The 19,492-nt window shown below is 42.7% G+C and overlaps 1 protein-coding gene across 1 annotated transcript in view; it reads left to right on the plus strand.

Moving 5' to 3' along the window:
• The first annotated feature begins 7,512 nt into the window (after positions 1 to 7,512).
• Positions 7,513 to 19,492, plus strand: part of LOC139378509 (membrane-associated guanylate kinase, WW and PDZ domain-containing protein 2-like) — a 271,242-nt gene continuing 259,262 nt past the window's right edge. Inside the window, exon 1 of the mRNA XM_071120733.1 lies at positions 7,513 to 8,224. Within this exon, the coding sequence (XP_070976834.1) occupies positions 7,927 to 8,224 (298 nt within the window). The 5' untranslated portion in view covers positions 7,513 to 7,926. The remainder of the gene's footprint in view (positions 8,225 to 19,492) is intronic.

Below are 19,492 nucleotides of genomic sequence, written 5' to 3' on the forward strand. Positions count from 1 at the left end.
ACTGTTGCCAAAGAAAAACAGCCATACTTTTATTGTGAAACATGCCTATCATAGTCTCACACATTTCGAACGAACCAAGTTGTCTTGTCATTTGTTCAGTGCTTTGTCTGTTATTCATTCTAGGACTAGGTGGAGGAGAGAAGAGACATGGGCCTACCACCAGTAATATTAATGTCTACTTGTTTCTAAATTTGATACTATATAGTTAGGGCCCTATGTTTTGGACAATCATGTCACATGACCTGGATTTTTGTTCATCAAACTGCACCCTTTTCTTTTGATATCAAATGGTACAGAACCAATCCTCCAGCACCATCCTCCAGCACCATCCTCAGACTATTCCTTTCATTTTTGGTGTAATTCTCCTTTTTGGAAAAGGCTTTAAATAAAGGTTCAAATCGAGGCCCTGTGTTTTGGACATGATAGTCCAAAACACAGGGCCCAAGATATAGTGTATGACAGTGATGTAATACTGTACTGTGGACCTAGAGAGTAGACCAATGGAAGCCTTTAGGTGGGCTAGGCTGTATGAGAGGAACACAGAGAGGAGGACTCTGGGAGACCTGACTGACATTCACCAGCAGCCAGACTGATGCCGGCTCAGCTCAGTCCATGGGCTGTAAGTGAGAGCTCTGCCTTTGAACCAGACCCAGACAATGAGCACTACTGCCTGTGAGGTCCTATGAGCCGCCCTCCTAACCTCTCAACCTCCTTCCTTTTCAGCCCTCAGTAGACCCGGGTTCAAATAGTCAATTAAATATTTAAAATACTTTAGCTGTACTTGTTCGAACTTGCCTGACGCATTGGACCCACTTGTATAGTCCCAAACGTGCAAACCCCGTCCATCTGGAACTCCAGAAGGGTTCAAGCAAACGCTCAAATATTATGTGAACCCAGTTCTAGGCCTGTGGTGTTTCCTCCTTTTTCAGCCGGTCCCGCCTTCCCTCTCATAGAGTGAGCTCGCTGACAATGCCAGCCGATGCTGTCACCGCCCCGGGCTTGGCGCTAACTAACGACCTCGCAACAAGGACGCCCTTTGGATCGTTCCCTGTCACCGTTGGTGAAGTGCTTTAATTCCTTGCCCTCTCCGCCTCTGCCACTGCACCACACGGCCCTGAACGGCATGATTAAAGACTGTCATCTGCCACTGCATCACACGGCCCTCAACGGCATGATTCAAGACTGTCATCTGCCACTGCACCACACGGCCCTCAACGGCATGATTCAAGACTGTCATCTGCCTGTGCCTCATCACGGGGTTATGCCAGGTCGAGATGAAACACCCACAGCCAACAGCTGAAGGTGGCTGCTGTAACAGGACTAATACTCCCATGTCTTTAGAATTACACCTGATAGAGGCGATGGGGAAATGTCAGGGTTAGAATTTGCAGGCTTTACCTATGAGTCATGGATCACAGAGCGCCACAGAGAGATCCTATGTTGAAACTGTGTAATAAGGCTAACCTACATGCATTCTTCTAAAGGCCAAAAAAAAGAGGTTGCCATGCTTCAGATATGACCTTTGACACTGTTCATGTAGCGTTGTTGTATTCATCTTCAGCAGCAGCTTTGGGTGGTAATAATATCAGTGAAAGGAGTATGGTCGGTGAGATGTCAGAAGAGTAGAAAGGTGTCACAGTTCGATCTGTCTCTACGCGTTTGTCAGACATGCTTTGTGACATGATGTTAAAGCCAGTTCCGGTTAAGTCCATCAAACCGTAGGCGTGGCGTTGATTGTGCAATAATGACAGCGTTCTGCGTTGATGGAGGAGGGGCCCTGGGACGTCAGTCCATGACAGATTACACCGTATGACTGGAACTTTCCCTCTCATCACACCATAGAATCAGCAGAGGACTACACTAGATACAGCAGTGGGAGGCTCTGTTTTTAGATGACCTGACCCATGTGTGTAACTAAGAGTGGTTAAAAGCCTGGAGTGTTGGGAGAAGGAAGGGGAACTTATCTCTGAGCCGATAGGGAGGAGACACTTGTCCTCATTTATGTCCTGAAGCAGTGTGTGCTTCTCACTGGGACTCTCCAGAGTGACTGCCCCTCGCTATTGCTACGCTGTGATTCCGCCTCAATCACTCGCTGTAAAAGCCCTAAATATATCCTCCAGTCACCGCTAGCCCAGCGCTGGGGAATGAGGGAAGAGGAGAAGGGGGGGGTGGAGGGAGGGAGGTCATCTGCCGTTCATTGTTTTAAAGAGGAGCAGCTTGTCAGAGCTGGTAGACTGATTCAGGTCCTTGCCATACAACAGGTGGTGGTGTTTCTCATTCACACACTGAGTACCGTGAGACAACTAAAAAATACATGGTAGTGTGGCAAGGGACTCCGCTGAAGGAACAAAAGAGTTTATGAAGACCAGAGCTTCGTACATGAAGCAGTCTCCAGTACATAATGTGGAACTCCTCAATGAGTTCCTTTTTAGAGTCTGTGGACATCAATCAAAACAGTGTTCTACTAGCTAGATCCCCCCCCATTGAAAGGTATGAATAATACAACTCTGAGATGTTCTGTTATCTGAGAACATTGTGAGGCGGTGGTGTATCGACTGATTCATTGGTGAACTGAACATTGCAGCTCAGTTTTTCAGGCCTCTTCCATTTCTCCCTCAGTAAACAGTAATACAGTCACTGTGACATGTCCTTGGCGCATTTCAAGCACAAGGACTGGCTAATAGTTAACATGGCGAGAGATATGAATCTCCTTCTCTTTCACAGCCATTCTGTGCCCGAGGAAAACCAGAGGATGCCGGCAGCTGTATCGGTTCGGCCAACCTACTTCTCTTGGCATATTCAATTCCTTTGGGCGCGCATAAGAGAGAGAAAACCCTTTATTAGGCAGCTAGCTAGGTCGAACAGATGGCGGCGCAAAAAAAACACGTCAAATGAAGCAAACGCAGGATCGCAGACTGCAGTTGATTATCTCCTTGCCCTGCCGACGGCCTGGAACAATCAGGCCCCATTCAATTACTCCACCGCTTTTTATATTGAGAGATGAAAACTCAAGCTGCCAAATCACTGTCAACAAGACTTACACACTTCATTGCGGCGACAATGAGCATCACTGTAAGGGATGGCACAAAGCGGCCATTGTCCTCTCCAATCACAACTCTCTCTTTATGCTGTGTAGCGACACAATTGGAGCCATCCGCCTACATTGCTTTATTCCTGGACCGACTTTAATTGCCTTGAAATTACCCCTGTCATATTCATTACATCACGTAGCAGCGTAGCATACAGAGGTCCTGGAGGCAGCATCACCGTTAGAGCCAATTGGCAGCTCCCATCTGGAGCAGTGCAATATGGAAGAGTGGACAGTTCCCACAGCAGTCCTTCACAGCTCCAAAGCCCATTGTGCCAACTCCCATACCAATATCACACCTGCTGTCCCTCCTACTGTAAACCACTCAGTCGACGAAACAGAGCGATGGGTATGTGCTTAAAAAGTTCCTGAAGATACTGCAAGGGCTATAATGTTTTCACATTCTGATATGGCTAATGCACAATCTTTCACACTAAAACATTAGCATACATGATTATCTATCCTACTCTGCCTTTCTAAGGTCTTCGAAAGCCAAGTTAACACACAGATTACCGACCAGTTCGAATCCCACCGTACCTTCTCCGCTATGCAATCCGGTTTCAGAGCTGGTCATGGGTGCACCTCAGCCACGCTCAAGGTTCTAAACGATATCATAACCGCCATCGATAAGAGACATTACTGTGCAGCCGTATTCATCGACCTGGCCGAGGCTTTTGAATGTCAATCACCACATTCTTATCGGCAGACTCGATAGCCTTGGTTTCTCAAATGATTGCCTCGCCTGATTCACCAACTACTTCTCCGATAGAGTTCAGTGTGTCAAATCGGAGGGCCTGTTGTCCGGACCTCTGGCAGTCTCTATGGGGGTGCCACAGTGTTCAATTCTCGGGCCGACTCTCTTCTCTGTATACATCAAAGATGTCGCTCTTGCGGCTGGTGATTCACTGATCCACCTCTACGCAGACGACACCATTCTGTATACCTCTGGCCCTTCTTTGGACACTGTGTTAAGTAACCTCCAGACGAGCTTCAATGCCATACTACTCTACTTGCATGGCCTCCAACTGCTCTTAAATGCAAGTAAAACTAAATGCATGCTCTTCAACCGATCGCTGCCCGCACCTGCCCTCCCATCAAGCATCACTACTCTGGACGGTTCTGACTTAGAATATGTGGACAACTACAAATACCTGGGTGTCTGGTTAGACTGTAAACTCTCCTTCCAGACTCACATTAAGCATCTCCAATCCAAAATTAAATCTAGAATCGGCTTCCTATTTCGCAACAAAGCATCCTTCACTCATGCTGCCAAACATACCCTCGTAAAACTGACCATCCTACCGATCCTCGACTTCGGCGACGTCATTTACAAAATAGCCTCCAACACTCTACTCAGCAAATTGGATGCCATCTATCACAGTGCCATCCATTTTGTCACCAAAGCCCCATATACTACCCACCACTGCGACCTGTACGCTCTCGTTGACTGGCCCTCGCTTTATACTTGTCGCCAAACCTACTGGCTTCAGGTCATCTACAAGTTTCTGCTAGGTAAAGCCCCGCCTTATCTCAGCTCACTGGTCACTATAGCAGCACCCACCCATAGCACGCGCTCCAGCAGGTATATCTCACTGGTCACCCCCAAAGCCAATTCTTCCTTTGGCCGCCTTTCCTTCCAGTTCTCTGCTGCCAATGATTGGAACGAACTGCAAAAATCACTCATATCTCCCTCACTAGCTTTAAGCACCAGCTGTCAGAGCAGCTCACAGATTACTGCAACTGTACGTAGCCCATCTGTAAATAGCCCATCCAACTACCTCATCCACATACTGTATTTATTTATTTATTTATCTTGCTCCTTTGCACCCCAATATCTCTACTTGCACATTCATATATACATACATATAAATATATACATACGCATAAATATATACATATATATTCTGCACATCTACCATTCCAGTGTTTAATTGCTATATTGTAATTACTTTGCCACCATAGCCTATTTATTGCCTTACCTCCTTTATCCTATGTCATTTGCACAAATTGTGTATAGACTTTTTCTACTGTATTATAGACTGTGTTTGTTTTACTCCACGTGTAACTCTGTGTTGTTGTATGTGTCGATCTGCTTTGCTTTATCTTGGCTATGACGCAGTTGCAAATGAGAACTTGTTCTCAACTAGCCTACCTGGTTAAATAAAGGTTAAATAAAAAAATTGTGTTTAAATCCACCAGTCCTGGATATGCCATACCAGAGCACACCCTACATGTCAACCTGACTCAGTTTAATCAGTCTGTTATTCTAGTCCCATTCATCTCACCCCTTGTGTAGACGATGGCCTGAACTCCTCCCCAGCATCAGTATTCTGCCACCCTCTGAGAATTCCTCTCCTAGGTCAAACACTTCTTCCGCGGAATTCCAGCCTTCAAAAGACTCCTCTTTCTCAGTTTGATCGGAGTCAGTGGTACTCCCACCTCTGGAATGCAGAGGGCCGCTTCTCTGGTTGCTTGGGAGGAGTCTATATCCACTGGCCAGTGTTTCCATCACTTATCAAGGACACCAAAAGTGACTCTTAGAAAACATGATTATAATGGAGTTAGAGAAAGCTGTAGAAATCAAATCTGTATCTAAATGAACGTTTCTGTGCTACAAGGTATATTCAACTACTGAGTAAAAAGAACTAAAAGACCCTCGATAGGAAGGACATGATAATTATGACATAATAATTGGGATATTCTGAATGAAGACGGAGTGGCATACTGCGTTGGCCTACTTATCATCAGAGAGATTGAGCTGCTTTGAGGGAGAAAGTTCAAAGAGGTTTGCCCACAGAGTTGAAGATACTACACTGCTTATAGAACTAAGAACTGTATGTCTCCTGGGAGAAGGTGGTTCCTAAATCAAATACTTACGTTCTTGTTTGAAGATGGATTATACTGGGAGAAATAATAACTTTTAAACTCATTTGGCTCCCTTTTAGATTCATTTTGAGGAATGGGAATTTGCTTCATTTGAAGAAAATCTCATTGGAAAGCTGGGTAAAAAAGAGCAATAAATATTGAATTGTCTTGTGATTGTCAGGATGTGGAGAGACAGTGAGATATGACTGCACTTTTGGGCAAATCTATTTAACCATACTAGACCACAGCTTTTTAATTGTGCTCTTCTCCCTGTGTCTGTCGAAGCACATGTTGTCTTACTGAGCAGGGACATGAGGCTCTGTGGCCACTACAGGCCATGTACACCATCCTCGTATTATCTCCCAATTCATCCAGATGAACACAGATTACACTTCGATCCACTTTCCTGTCATATTCACTGCACTCTACAATGGGTGTGGGATAGTCCTGTATAATCAGCATTATTTAATGACAGTTCATCTGTTCTCATATGGAGAGAAATAGAAACCGAGGGTGGCAGCCGTCTCACTTAAAGGCTTCAGATTGTCTTTCATTTGTCTTTTCCCTGCATCAATGCTCAGGGTAAACAAAGGAATGAATGCATTCAAGAAAAGGAGTATCACAGAGACCATAAATGATGATACATTTCCAGTGTCGGTGCATCAGATTCCAGTGCATGGATTCAGATGTTAATGTCTGAATCCAGTATGTATAGAACTGTGTTCTGTCTGGCCAGATATCAACCCTAGCATATACAGTAACACTCAGGCCAAGGTGTGCTGTGAAGTGAGCGCTGTGTGTGGTTATGTGACAGGGACTTGTAAGGCTAGCATCCTGGACTGCAATCAGAGACTGTTTGCAGAAGTGTCACCTGACCATAATGCATGTTGAACTGGGGGAAACAGTAAACCAGTGAATAAAACTTTCACAAGCCAAAAACCGAAATAAACAGAGTGGAGCCTGGGGGGAAAATCTGCATCAACAGTATTGAATATGGTATAAAACTAACTTTGTACTGTACGGTAGCTGTGTAGCCTACCCATTAAATTGTAATATCAACTAAAAGGCTTCCTCATTCAAACATGTATGGCCATACTAGAGGACTAGTCCCATGTGAATAGTTGACATACAGTTGGAGTGTCTGACAGGAGGACCATTGTGCCACAATAAGTGTTTGCAATTACATTTTGTTTTATTCAAGCGCAAATAAATAGGTATTTACATAACAACTACGTTAGTGTCATTACAGTGCAGGTCAATGTTGTTACAGCATACAATTTCAACTGTTCAACTTGTTAAACGTATACCAATGTAATTACCATGAAATAAATACATATTGTGGAACTGAATAGCCTACAGTGATTTTTGTTGTTGTAGATATTATCGTGAATACACAAGTAGGCTATATGTAAGTGTAGCAGCATAAAATAGGTTTCAACATCGAACAAGAGAACAATGGGCATACAGAAAATATGCGTTTTTTAAAAATGCCACCTTCACTATAGGCAACTCTGCATCCTACAACTGTGGAATTTCGACAACAAAGTATCCATATCTCTAAGAACTCGGAAAATGTGTCTGTGAGAGATGGAGGCGAGGCGGCTGCTTTCTGCTTCTTCCCAGGTCAGTCTGATCTGATGCGCGTGGCCATGCCAGTGGAAAATACCGTTAATTTTCTCTCCTTCATTTTTTCCTTTCTGCGGGAAGCTTCGGATTCGGGAGCCTTGCCTTCTCTCCTCCTACAGACATCACATCCGGGTCAGTTGACTGCAACTGTGTGTATATCGAGCTCAGTACAGCAACGCAGGCTGAGACAGCTGCTGTGTATCCTGTGCTGACATGGATACGACCACTGGCGTTTGTTGAAACTGTTCACCATAACATCAAGCTGGGAAGCTAAAACCAGGGACGCCCGCGGAAAGGACCAATAATTTCTTGCATGGGTGCCCTCAAGGGATAGCCACTATTCAGCCATGTCCAAAAGCCTGAAGAAGAAAAACCACTGGACCAACAAAGTCTATGAGAGTGTCCTTTGCAGGAATAAGGAAGGGGAGCTTGGGTTCGAGTTGAAGGGAGGCGCGGAGAATGGACAGTTCCCATATCTTGGGGAGGTTAGGCAAGGCAAGGTGGCCTGCCAGAGCGGCAGACTGTCCCAAGATGAACTACTCCTTGAGGTCAATGAAACGCCAGTGGCCGGACTAACCATCAGGGACGTACATGCAGTGGTCAGACACAGCAAAGACCCTGTCCGCCTTAAGTGTGTCAAACAAGGTGAGTGAACTGTTTGCACGACTCTGTTATGAACTCTTTTGTCTGCTGTTGATTACAAAAAAATCTTTGATACGTATTTCTATTGTTCCCCCAAAAATATCGAAATAATGAATCTCTTAAGTTGAAAGAAGACGCGGCTAGGGAGCGCAAACTTTTATTTTTGCTTCCTGATCTATTGTGTTCAAAGGGCGGACGTGCAACAAAGTTACATTCAAATGATGGTTATTTTGTAGCGCAGCTCGTTGAATTTCTCTATTGTACAGTTCATGTTGCTAAGTAGCAGAATTGGTGTCATGACTGGAATGGGGGTGTGTTATGTTTGAGAAGGTGTAATCGGATTCATTTTGTATATCCCGGAGGCGGTCGGCAGCTATCGATGATCTTGTAAAATATGCTATATATTTTTAATGGTTTGTACATTTTCTGCATTGAGTCATGTTTTGGGATTTATGTCGTTGGCCTGGCTGTCAGACAGGGTGGAATGTTACTCTGGAATGTTATTGTCAGGCGTGTGGGTGTGGCATTTTGTTTCATGATTTAGTAATGTGAGTTCTGATGTTGGCACATTTAAATTTTATAATTTATTTTCAGGGACATAAATTCTACTAATTAAGTATCACATTTCTTGAATTAATTTAGCGGAAAAAGGTACTAAAGTTCGACTACGGTTGCATCAGAAATAAGTCACCCATGCCATGGGCGAATTTTTGTCATTTTTATGGATACAGTGTTCAGTTATGCATTCCGCGAGTAATTGCTTCACGTGCTGATTGGGTTACATTAGATGCACACGTACCCATGCAGGCTTCCGCCTGAAGTCGGTAGAAGGCTTCAAGGTTTGGGAACATAGTGACATGAAATATGTATCCCTTATTGTTGTGAGATTCTTCAACTCTAGATGGTTTGTTTGGAGTTACAATATGTAGCCCATAGTAGACAACTTGTCCATGTATTATTTGTAAACCATATCAGGAGATAAGGCTATTGAACAGTAACATTCATTGATTAGACTTGTATTGTTTTGGGCACCTTTAAGGTCAACAGTCTTCTGGAAGGGACTCTTATAGAAAACATACATTCTCAGTATGCATGGAGAATATAGCCTATGGGAGTTCCTTGTGGGGAAAACCGGACTCATTATGGTTGTAATAAAAGTGAAGGTGGCAGCTATGAACGTTTTTTTGTGATTTAATAATCACTTTCAACAAACATGAACACATGCATACAAAATGAAGTTTCACCTCCCACCTCATCCCAATCCCACCCCACCCCACCTGAGAACCGAAAGGATCAAATGAAATGAACATACAGTACCTGGATCAAAAAAAGAATCAAAGCAACACATCACAAAGTGATTCAGCTGCAAGACGCCATTGGTTCAAAGTGTCTTCTTCAGCTCCATGAATGTGAGCAGTAGACAGCTCCATATAAATAACATGCTGCTATGAACCTTTCAACTGCATAGGCTATGGGGCTTTACTGAATATAGGCCTACGTTCTGATTGTGGGCGGCTTTAAACACACACAGTTTTTATGATAGAGAGCTTATAACACTTGCAGGAAAACCTATATTTGCATTCTACATAGTGACGATCCTATGCCCTTCCCTACAGATTTGTTTCTTCTCTGAGATATAACATGGGATGTTTTGCATTTCAGGCTGGGTGAGAGATCTCTAGTCTATCCTCTTTGGGGTAAAAAAAAAAAAAAAAAGCGAAACCCTGTAAGGAGCTTTGGATCAATGTCTTTGGCTGTGTGCTTTGTGTGATTGGGAGGCCGTTCCACTTCATACCCAGGGGATTTTCTCAAATGAAAGATATATGAACCTAATTTTCACACTTCCTCTGTTAGACACGTCCCCATCAGATTGGTCAAGCTGGGGAAGTTTTGTCATGGCTTTGTTTGGATCACTTTAATAACTCTCTCTTGCTATAGTTGTTTATCAAGAAGGTTTTGCTTGTGCCAAAGTATTTATATTTTAATTACAGACGTGGACATACTTTGATTGGACAGTAATATGCCCCTTTTTCAATTATCACATAATAACGAGTTTAATTCAATTGCTTTTGTATCTTTCAGTGAAGATGATTCAGATGGCTCAAATCTGTTCCATTTAGAAGCTCTTGGTATCTTTCAGTGAAGATGATTCAGGTGGCTCAAATCTGTTCCATTTAGAAGCTCTTGGTATCTTTCAGTGAAGATGATTCAGATGGCTCAAATCTGTTCCATTTAGAAGCTCTTGGTATCTTTCAGTTAAGATGATTCAGATGGCTCAAATCTGTTCCATTTAGAAGCTCTTGGTATCTTTCAGTTGGCTCAAATCTGTTCCAGAAGCTCTTGGTATCTTTCAGTGAAGATGATTCAGATGGCTCAAATCTGTTCCATTTAGAAGCTCTTGGTATCTTTCAGTGAAGATGATTCAGATGGCTCAAATCTGTTCCATTTAGAAGCTCTTGGTATCTTTCAGTGAAGATTATTCAGATGGCTCAAATCTGTTCCATTTAGAAGCTCTTGGTATCTTTCAGTGAAGATGATTCAGATGGCTCAAATCTGTTCCATTTAAAATCTGTTGGTATCTTTCAGTGAAGATGATTCAGATGGCTCAAATCTGTTCCATTTAGAAGCTCTTGGTATCTTTCAGTGAAGATGATTCAGATGGCTCAAATCTGTTCCATTTAGAAGCTCTTGGTATCTTTCAGTGAAGATGATTCAGATGGCTGAAAATCTGTTCCATTTAGATGCTCTTTGTATCTTTCCAGGCCAAAGAGCTTTGGTATGCCAGAGAGACGGTGGGTGTCAGGTCTGATATGACATCATATGGAGATTCCCTATGCAGAGTGGCAGGGAAGACAGTTTATCCCGACTGCTACTGTCTTGCCCATTCAGAATAGATTGCACAGTAATATATACAGTAGAGGTCGACCGATTATGATTTTTCAACACCGATACCGATTATTGGAGGACCAAAAAAGCCAATACCGATTAATCGGTCGTTTTTAAAAATTTTTTTTAATTTAAAAACATTTTTTTATTTAATAATGACAATTACAACAATACTGAATGAACACTTATTTTAATATAATATAATATATCAATAAATTCAATTTAGCCTCAATTAAATAATGAAATATGTTCACTTTGGTTTAAATAATGCAAAAACAAAGTGTTGGAGAAGAAAGTAAAAGTGCAATATGTGCTATGTAAGAAATCTAACCTTTCAGTTCTTTGCTCAGAACATGAGAACATATGAAAGCTGGTGGTTCCTTTTAACGTGAGTCTTCAATATTCCCATGTAAGACGTTTTAGGTTGTAGTTATTATTGAAATTATAGGACTATTTCCCTCTATACCATTTGTATTTCATTAACCTTTGACTATTGGATGTTCTTATAGGCACTTTAGTATTGCCAGTGTAACAGTATAGCTTCCGTCCCTCTCCTCGCTTCTCGTTCCTCCCTGAGCTCGAACCGGCAACACAACGACAACAGCCACCCTCGAAGCAGGGTTACCCATGCAGAGCAAGGGAAACAACCACAGGCTCAGAGCGAGTGATGTTTGAAACGCTATTAGCGCGCGCTAACTAGCCAGCCATTTCACTTCGGTTACACCAGCCTCATCTCGGGAGTTGATAGGCTTGAAGTCATAAACAGCGCAATGCTTGACGCACAACGAAGAGCTGCTGGCAAAATGCACGAAAGTGCTGTTTGAATGAATGTTTACTTGCCTGCTTCTGCCTACCACCGCTCAGTCAGATACTTAGATACTTGTATGCTTTTAGGCTCAGTCAGATTATATGCAACGCAGGACACGCTAGATAATATCTAGTAATATCATCAACCATGTGTAGTTAACTAGTGATTATGATTGATTGATTGTTTTTTATAAGATAAGTTTAATGCTAGCTAGCAACTTACCTTGGCTTACTGCATTCGCGTAACAGGCAGTCAGTCTCCTTGTGGAGTGCAACGAGAGAGAGGCAGGTCGTTATTGCGTTGGACTAGTTAACTGTTAGATTGGATCCCCGAGCTGACAAGGTGAAAATCTGTCGTTCTGCCCCTGAACGAGGCAGTTAACCCACCGTTCCTAGGCCGTCATTGAAAATAAGAATGTGTTCTTAACTGACTTGCCTAGTTAAATAAAGATTAAATAAAGGTGTAAAAAAAAAAAATTGGTGTCCAAAAATACCGATTTCCGATTGTTATGAAAACTTGAAATCGGCCCTAATTAATCGACCATTCCGAAAAATCGGTCGACCTCTAATATACAACACAGTGGCACAAGTCTGATAGTGACCTTGAACGTTTTGATGCCACATGCCAGTCTTCTTATCAAGAGAGCTGGGGACACCGCTGAACGTAGCCAAAGTGCTCATCATTCTCAGCCATGACAGTGTTACAACCAAAGATACATTTCTCCTATTTTAGCACAATAAACCAATGGCTTGCCTGTCCTAGATAGCTCAAGGAAGCCAAAGCGTCACTCTCCCACTTCTTCTACCTTCCAGTTGAAGAGCAGTATCGCTGACAAGTTTACACGCTTGATTTAACCTCCAATGGTTGATCAGGGTGTTTTAAATAATAGATCTCATGTTGAACAGTGTGATGCTTCAATAAGGTCATAACTCGAACACATCCTCCCCCTCAGACTATTGCTTTACACATTCCTTCCTCCTTCATTGTGGTCTTTGATGCCATTAAATAGTTCTAGATCCTAGTTTAATAGGTTTACAGCCCTGCATCTCTGTTTTGAAGTTATGTGATTAGCCGTGCTGAAGCGCTCAATTTCCGTTGTGCTTTAACCCTTGTGTGGTGTTCATGTTTTTGTTATTCACACAATGTTCACGGGTCTGATGGACCCACAACATTATTGGGTTTTTAAAACAATACAGCCATAACAATTTACGTAAAAATGTATGCATATCATTTACAAGCAATATACACAGCATACATGGTTAATATTTGTAATAAACGTTTTGGGTAGCCTTCCACAAGTTGGGTGAATTTTGGCCCATTTCTCCTGACAGAGCTGGTGTAACCGAGTCAGGTTTGTAGGCCTCCTTGCTCGCACACGCTTTTTCAGTTCTGCCCACCAAATGTCTATAGGATTGAGGTCAGGGCTTTGTGATGGCTACTCCAATACCTTGACTTTGTTGTCCTTAAGCCATTTTGCCACAACTTTGTAAGTATGCTTGGGGTCATTGTCCATTTGGAAGACCCATTTGCGACCAACCTTCAACATCCTAAAATGTTGCTTCAATATATCCACATCATTTTCCATCCTCATGATGCCATCTATTTTGTGAAGTGCACCAGTCCCTCCTGTAGAACAGCACCCTCACGACATGATTCTGCCACCCCCTTGCTTCACAGTTGGGATGGTGTTCTTCGACTTGCAAGCCTCCCCCTTTTTCCTCCAAACATAATGATGGTCATTATGGCCAAACCGTTCTGTTTTTGTTTCATCAGACCGGAGGACATTTCTCCAAAAAGTACAATCTTTGTCCCCATGTGCAGTTGTAAACCGTAGTCTGGCTTTTTTATGGCGGTTTTGGAGCAATGGCTTCTTCCTTGCTGAGCGGCCTTTCAGGTTATGTTGAAATAGGACTCGTTTTACTGTGGATATAGATACTTTTGTACCTGTTTCCTCCAGTATCTTCACAAGGTCCTTTGCTGTTTTTCTGGGATTGATTTGCACATTTCGCACCAAAGTACGTTCATCTCTCGGAGACAGAACGTGTCTTCTTCCTGAGCTTTATGACGGCTGTGTGGTCCCATGGTGTTTATACTTGCGTACTATTGTTTGTACAGATGAACATGGTACCTTCAAGTGTTTGGAAATTGCTCCCAAGGATGAGCCAGACTTGTGGAGGTCTACAATTTTTTTCTGAGGTCTTGGCTGATTTATTTGGATTTTCCCATGATGTCAAGCAAAGAGGCACTGATTTTGAAGGTAGGCCTTGAAATACACCCACAGGTACACCTCCAATTGACTCAAATGATATCACTTAGCATATCAGAAGCTTCTAAAGCCATGACATCATTTTCTGGAATTGTCCAAGCTGTTTAAAGGCACAGTCAACTCAGTGTATGTAAACTTCTGACCCACTGGAATTGTGATACAGTGAATTATAAGTGAAATAATCTGTCTGTAAACAATTGTTGGGAAAATTACTTGTGTCGTGCACAAAGTAGATGTCCTAACCAACTTGCAAAACTATAGTTTGTTAACAAGACATTTGTGGAGTGGTTGAAAAACGAGTTGTAATGACTCCAACCTAAGTGTACGTGAACTTCCGACTTCAACTGTATATTGAACAAACATAAATGAAACAAGGTTTTCATCACTTTTGATGTTTATTGCTTTGAACTGAACAAGTTGGAAGGACAAATTTTACATACAGTATTTTATGGAAATGATAAATGAGCCCCATTGAACACAAATTAAGGCCGCACTACAGAAAACATGAGGGTGTGTGTTGCAAATGTATTTCTTGCACTTGATGCATGTGTACTGTGTCTTCCTGTCCTTCTTGGGTCACCACACATCGCAGCACTTCTTCTTCATGCTACCCGCTTCCATCTGGAATGATGAAAACAATTAGTTCAGGAATTTTACAAACATTTCACTCACATACATACACTACTGTTCAAATGTTTGGGGTCACATGTTTTAATGGAATACCTACATAGGAGTACAGAGGCCCATTATCATCAACCATCACTCCTGTGTTCCAAAGGCACGTTGTGTTAGCTAATCCAAGTTGATCATTTAAAAAAGTTAATTGATCATTAGAAACCCCTTTTTGAATTATGTTAGCACAGCTGAAAACTGTTGTGCTGATTTTAAAGCAGCAATAAAACTGGCCTTCTTTAGACTAGTTGAGTATCTGGAGCATCAGCATTTGTGGGTTCGATTACAGGCTCAAAATGGCCAGAAACAAAGCACTTTCTTCAGTCTATTCTTGTTCTGAGAAATAAAGGCTATTCCATGTGAGAAATTGCCAAGAAACTGAAGATCTTGTACAACGCTGTGTACTACTCCCTTCACAAAACAGCAAAAACTGGCCCAAACCACATCCCTTGGTTCTTCTCAGGGGCTCCTCCATCTGGCTTCCCCGTATGCACTTGCAAGTTCCACACATATGATGAAGCAGCATCACAGGCAGCGCCCCCTATCATGACATAAGCTCTTCATCAACAGTAACGTTGGGCCGTGGGTTGTGAAACAGGAGAAGGCGGTCCACTCACTTGACCCACACTGACCTGATTGCATCTAGCTTATCTCTCTGCCGCCGAGCTGGTCTGGTGTCTCGGTTATCGAAGCGGATAATCCTGGAAATAATGTGGAATTTTTCCAGAGACATTGTTGCACTGAAAAGTTCTCTGCCAGTTTCTGCATCCCACATGGATTCTGTGGATTCCCCATTGGATCTGAAAACACCAGCAAGGATAAGAACCCCAAAGTATGCATGTAAATGAGTTTGGTCCATCTCCTTCCATCTCTCTCCAAAAACACGCCTTCCCTCCAAATTACTGCAGTCTAGAATGATTTCCTGGATGGTGTCTGGGATGAACAGTTTAAAAGAAGACTTTATGTTCTGCACATGAGTAACCGCCATCCGTGTCGGCCCTGATTACATCCTTATCACATTGGCAGCCATGCACCCCTTCTTACCCATTCCTTGGGTAAGAAGACCATTACATTTAAAAAATGTTTGACATCCATATTTGTCCTCCTGCAGGCTGCTGATGAGCTAGTTGCTGACGGGCTAATCTTGACTCCGAATTGACACAGACATGACCCTCTATTCTGAAAATTCTTCATCTTCCAAAATGGAAGACACTCCTTCCACACTAGCTTCTCTCTCTGAATTTTTTTTTTCTAAGGCCCTCTGAGCAGAGATTTGTTTTTGCCATACTGATTGATTGTGGTAAAGAGCCACACATGCAAAGCTATTTATTTGTTGTGTCCCTCCGCCAATTTGCAACTGGCTGGGGTAGAGTGTGGGGGAAAAAAATGTTTTTATTTTATTTATTTTTACAATGTATCGAAATAATGTATTGTAATAACATTGTGCAGGTTCCCGCAAGACATTGTGTAGTTTCACACACTACAAAGGGTAAAGAGTGCGAGAAAAGTGGGGGACAGGCAGACAGGCAAGGAGACAGACAGATTATTGCTATGTTGAAACCGCAGGCCCAGTGGGGAGGAAGACAATGAAGGCACACAGCAAACCTTTTTGTTTCATTTTTTACTTGTTTTCACCTACACACACACTTTTCCACACTTTTATTACCCTCGGGTCCAGTGGACACGAGCACCACATATGTAATATAAATGTGTAGGGGGGTGCACCGTGTGCACTCAATGAAAATGGGTTCTTTTACATGTTCTTCACAGAAAATGAGCCAATGCCAATGAGTCTCAGGTTGAAAATAATATTAATTGTCATTTTTCTTTTAATAAACATTGAAAATGGGTCCCACAGTTTCCCATACATTTTTCATGGCCTGTGTAAGTAATCCAAGTATTCCTGTTCCAGTCCACACACACACACACACACACACACTGCAACTGCACACACACACTGCAACTGCAGCCTCAGGAGGCTGAAGAAATTCGGCTTGTCACCAAAAACACTCACAAACTTCTACAGATGCACAATCGAGAGCATCCTGTCGAGCTGTATCACCGCCTGGCACGGCAACTGCTCCGCCCACAACCGTAAGGCTCTCCAGAGGGTAGTGAGGTCTGCACAACGCATCAACGGGGGCAAACTACCTGCCCTCCAGGACACCTACACCACTCGATGTCACAGGAAGGCCATAAAGATCATCAAGGACAACAACCACCCGAGCCACTGCCTGTTCACCCCGCTATCATCCAGAAGGCGAGGTCAGTACAGGTGCATCAAAGCTGGGACCGAGAGACTGAAAAACAGCTTCTATCTCAAGGCCATCAGACTGTTAAACAGCCACTACTAACATTGAGTGGCTGCTGCCAACACACGGACTTAACTCCAGCCACTTTAATAATGGGAATTGATGTAAAATATATCACTAGCCACTTTAAACAATGCTACTTAATATAATGTTTACATACCCTACATTATTCATCTCATATGTATATGTATATACTGTACTCTATCATCTACTGCATCTTTATGTAATACATGTATCACTAGCCACTTTAAACTATGCCACTTTGTTTACATACCCTACATTACTCATCTCATATGTATATACTGTACTCGATAACATCTACTGCATCTTGCCTATGCCGTTCTGTACCATCACTCATTCATATATCTTTATGTACATATTCTTATCCCTTTACACTTGTGTGTATAAGGTAGTAGTTTTGGAATTGTTAGGTTAGATTACTCGTTGGTTATTACTGCATTGTCGGAACTAGAAGCACAAGCATTTCGCTACACTCGCATTAACATCTGCTAACCATGTGTATTTGATTTGAGAATCTGAGGTCTTCATTGGTCCTCTAGGAGAGGATTAGATGAGATTGCCAGCAGCAATCAACTCTGTGGTCAGGATGTAATTAGAATATCTCAACTACAGCTGATTGGGACATTACCCAAGATAGGACCCAACATAGGACAGTTACACCCTGAAATTGAATGGATAGACTCAGACAACTGCGGTGTAATGAATCTTCACAATGAGAAGGACACAAACGAGATATTACTGGCAGGCAGCAGAACCAGCTCTGTATTCTGGTATAGCCTCAGTCAGTGTACTGACACTAGTGGTGTACTCTTATGTAAAGGTGATTGTATGTTTGTCATTAAATCCATCAAATCTTGCTCTGTTTTCCAGAGGCTAAGCTGTGGTTCAGCAAACCAGTCTGCTTTCCCTCACAGCCAGGCTCTGCTTCTCAGCCAGTCTTAGTCAGCGAGTGGGTACGGAAGTGGGACTGTATGGCACCATAGTGAGACACCAATTTCTCGTGACAGATGAAACATTGAGTAGCTGGCCAAGCCAGCGTGAACACGAGATTTCGTTCTGAGATTAGTGAGAGACTGGCTGAGTGCCCAAGATGCAGACTTGGCCTTCCAGAGAGGTGTTGGGCGCAGGTACGAGGAGCCATTTCCAGGTCAGCTCGAGGCGTTAGTGGTCCTCATCCGTGGCCCACTAGGCACCCTGGCTAGAAAAATGAATTAAGTCTGAGTGGCATGGGCTCTAGACTCTGTGGACTGCTGGAGCGTTGTTACTCTACACAGCAACAAGCAACCATGTCCATGACTACCCTCCAAGCAAGGAGAAGGCATCTATAAACGTTGCTTCATTTTAAAACCACTCCGTCTTTTTCTCCCCGAGCGCTCCGACCTGTCAAGAGCATGTTATGTGACGGAGAGAGGAGGATAGGGAGGAGGACCTGACTCAGCAACACCCTCTCCAGCATGCACGCCCCACACAGAGGGGTACATTTTCCCCCCACTAGTAACAACATCCACATACAGGAATGCACAGCCTGTCTGAGCTCCTGGATGTTGAATTGTGTTGCAGCTCAGCCTGTCTGTTAAGCACTCATATGTTGCACAGTTGGTCAGAATTACTTGTATAATCACTTTGGATACAGTTGAAGTCGGAAGTTTACATACACTTAGGTTGGAGTCATTAAAACAGGTTTTTAAACCACTCCACAAATTTCTTGTTAACAAACTATAGTTTTGGCAAGTCGGTTAGGACATCTACTTAGTGCATGACACAAGTCATTTTTCCAACAATTGTTTACAGACAGATTATTTAACTTATAATTCACTGTATCACAATTCCAGTGGGTCAGAAGTTAACATACAATAAGTTGACTGAGCCTTTAAACAGCTTGGAAAATTCCAGAAAATGATGTCATGACTTTAGAAGCTTCTGATAGGCTAATTGACATAATTTGAGTCAATTGGAGGTGTACCTGTGGATGTATTTTGAAGCATGTGGATCTATTGAAGCAACATCTCAAGACATTAGTCAGGAAGTTAAAGCTTGGTCGCGAATGGGTCTTCCAAATGGACAATAACCCCAAACATACTTCCAAAGTTGTGGCAAAATGGCTTAAAACCTGTTAAGCCTACCCTCTCATTTTTCGAACATTCTGTTAAAAATCGCGCAACTTTTCAGCGTTCTGCTACTCATGCCAGGAATATAGTATATGCATATGATTAGTATGTGTGGATAGAAAACACTCTGAAGTTTCTAAAACTGGTTAAATCACGGCTGTGACTATAACAGATTGTGTGTTTCATCGAAAAGCGCAA

The sequence above is a fragment of the Oncorhynchus clarkii genome, chromosome 21 (assembly GCF_045791955.1).
Source record: "Oncorhynchus clarkii lewisi isolate Uvic-CL-2024 chromosome 21, UVic_Ocla_1.0, whole genome shotgun sequence".
NCBI classification, from domain to species: Eukaryota; Metazoa; Chordata; class Actinopteri; order Salmoniformes; family Salmonidae; genus Oncorhynchus; species Oncorhynchus clarkii.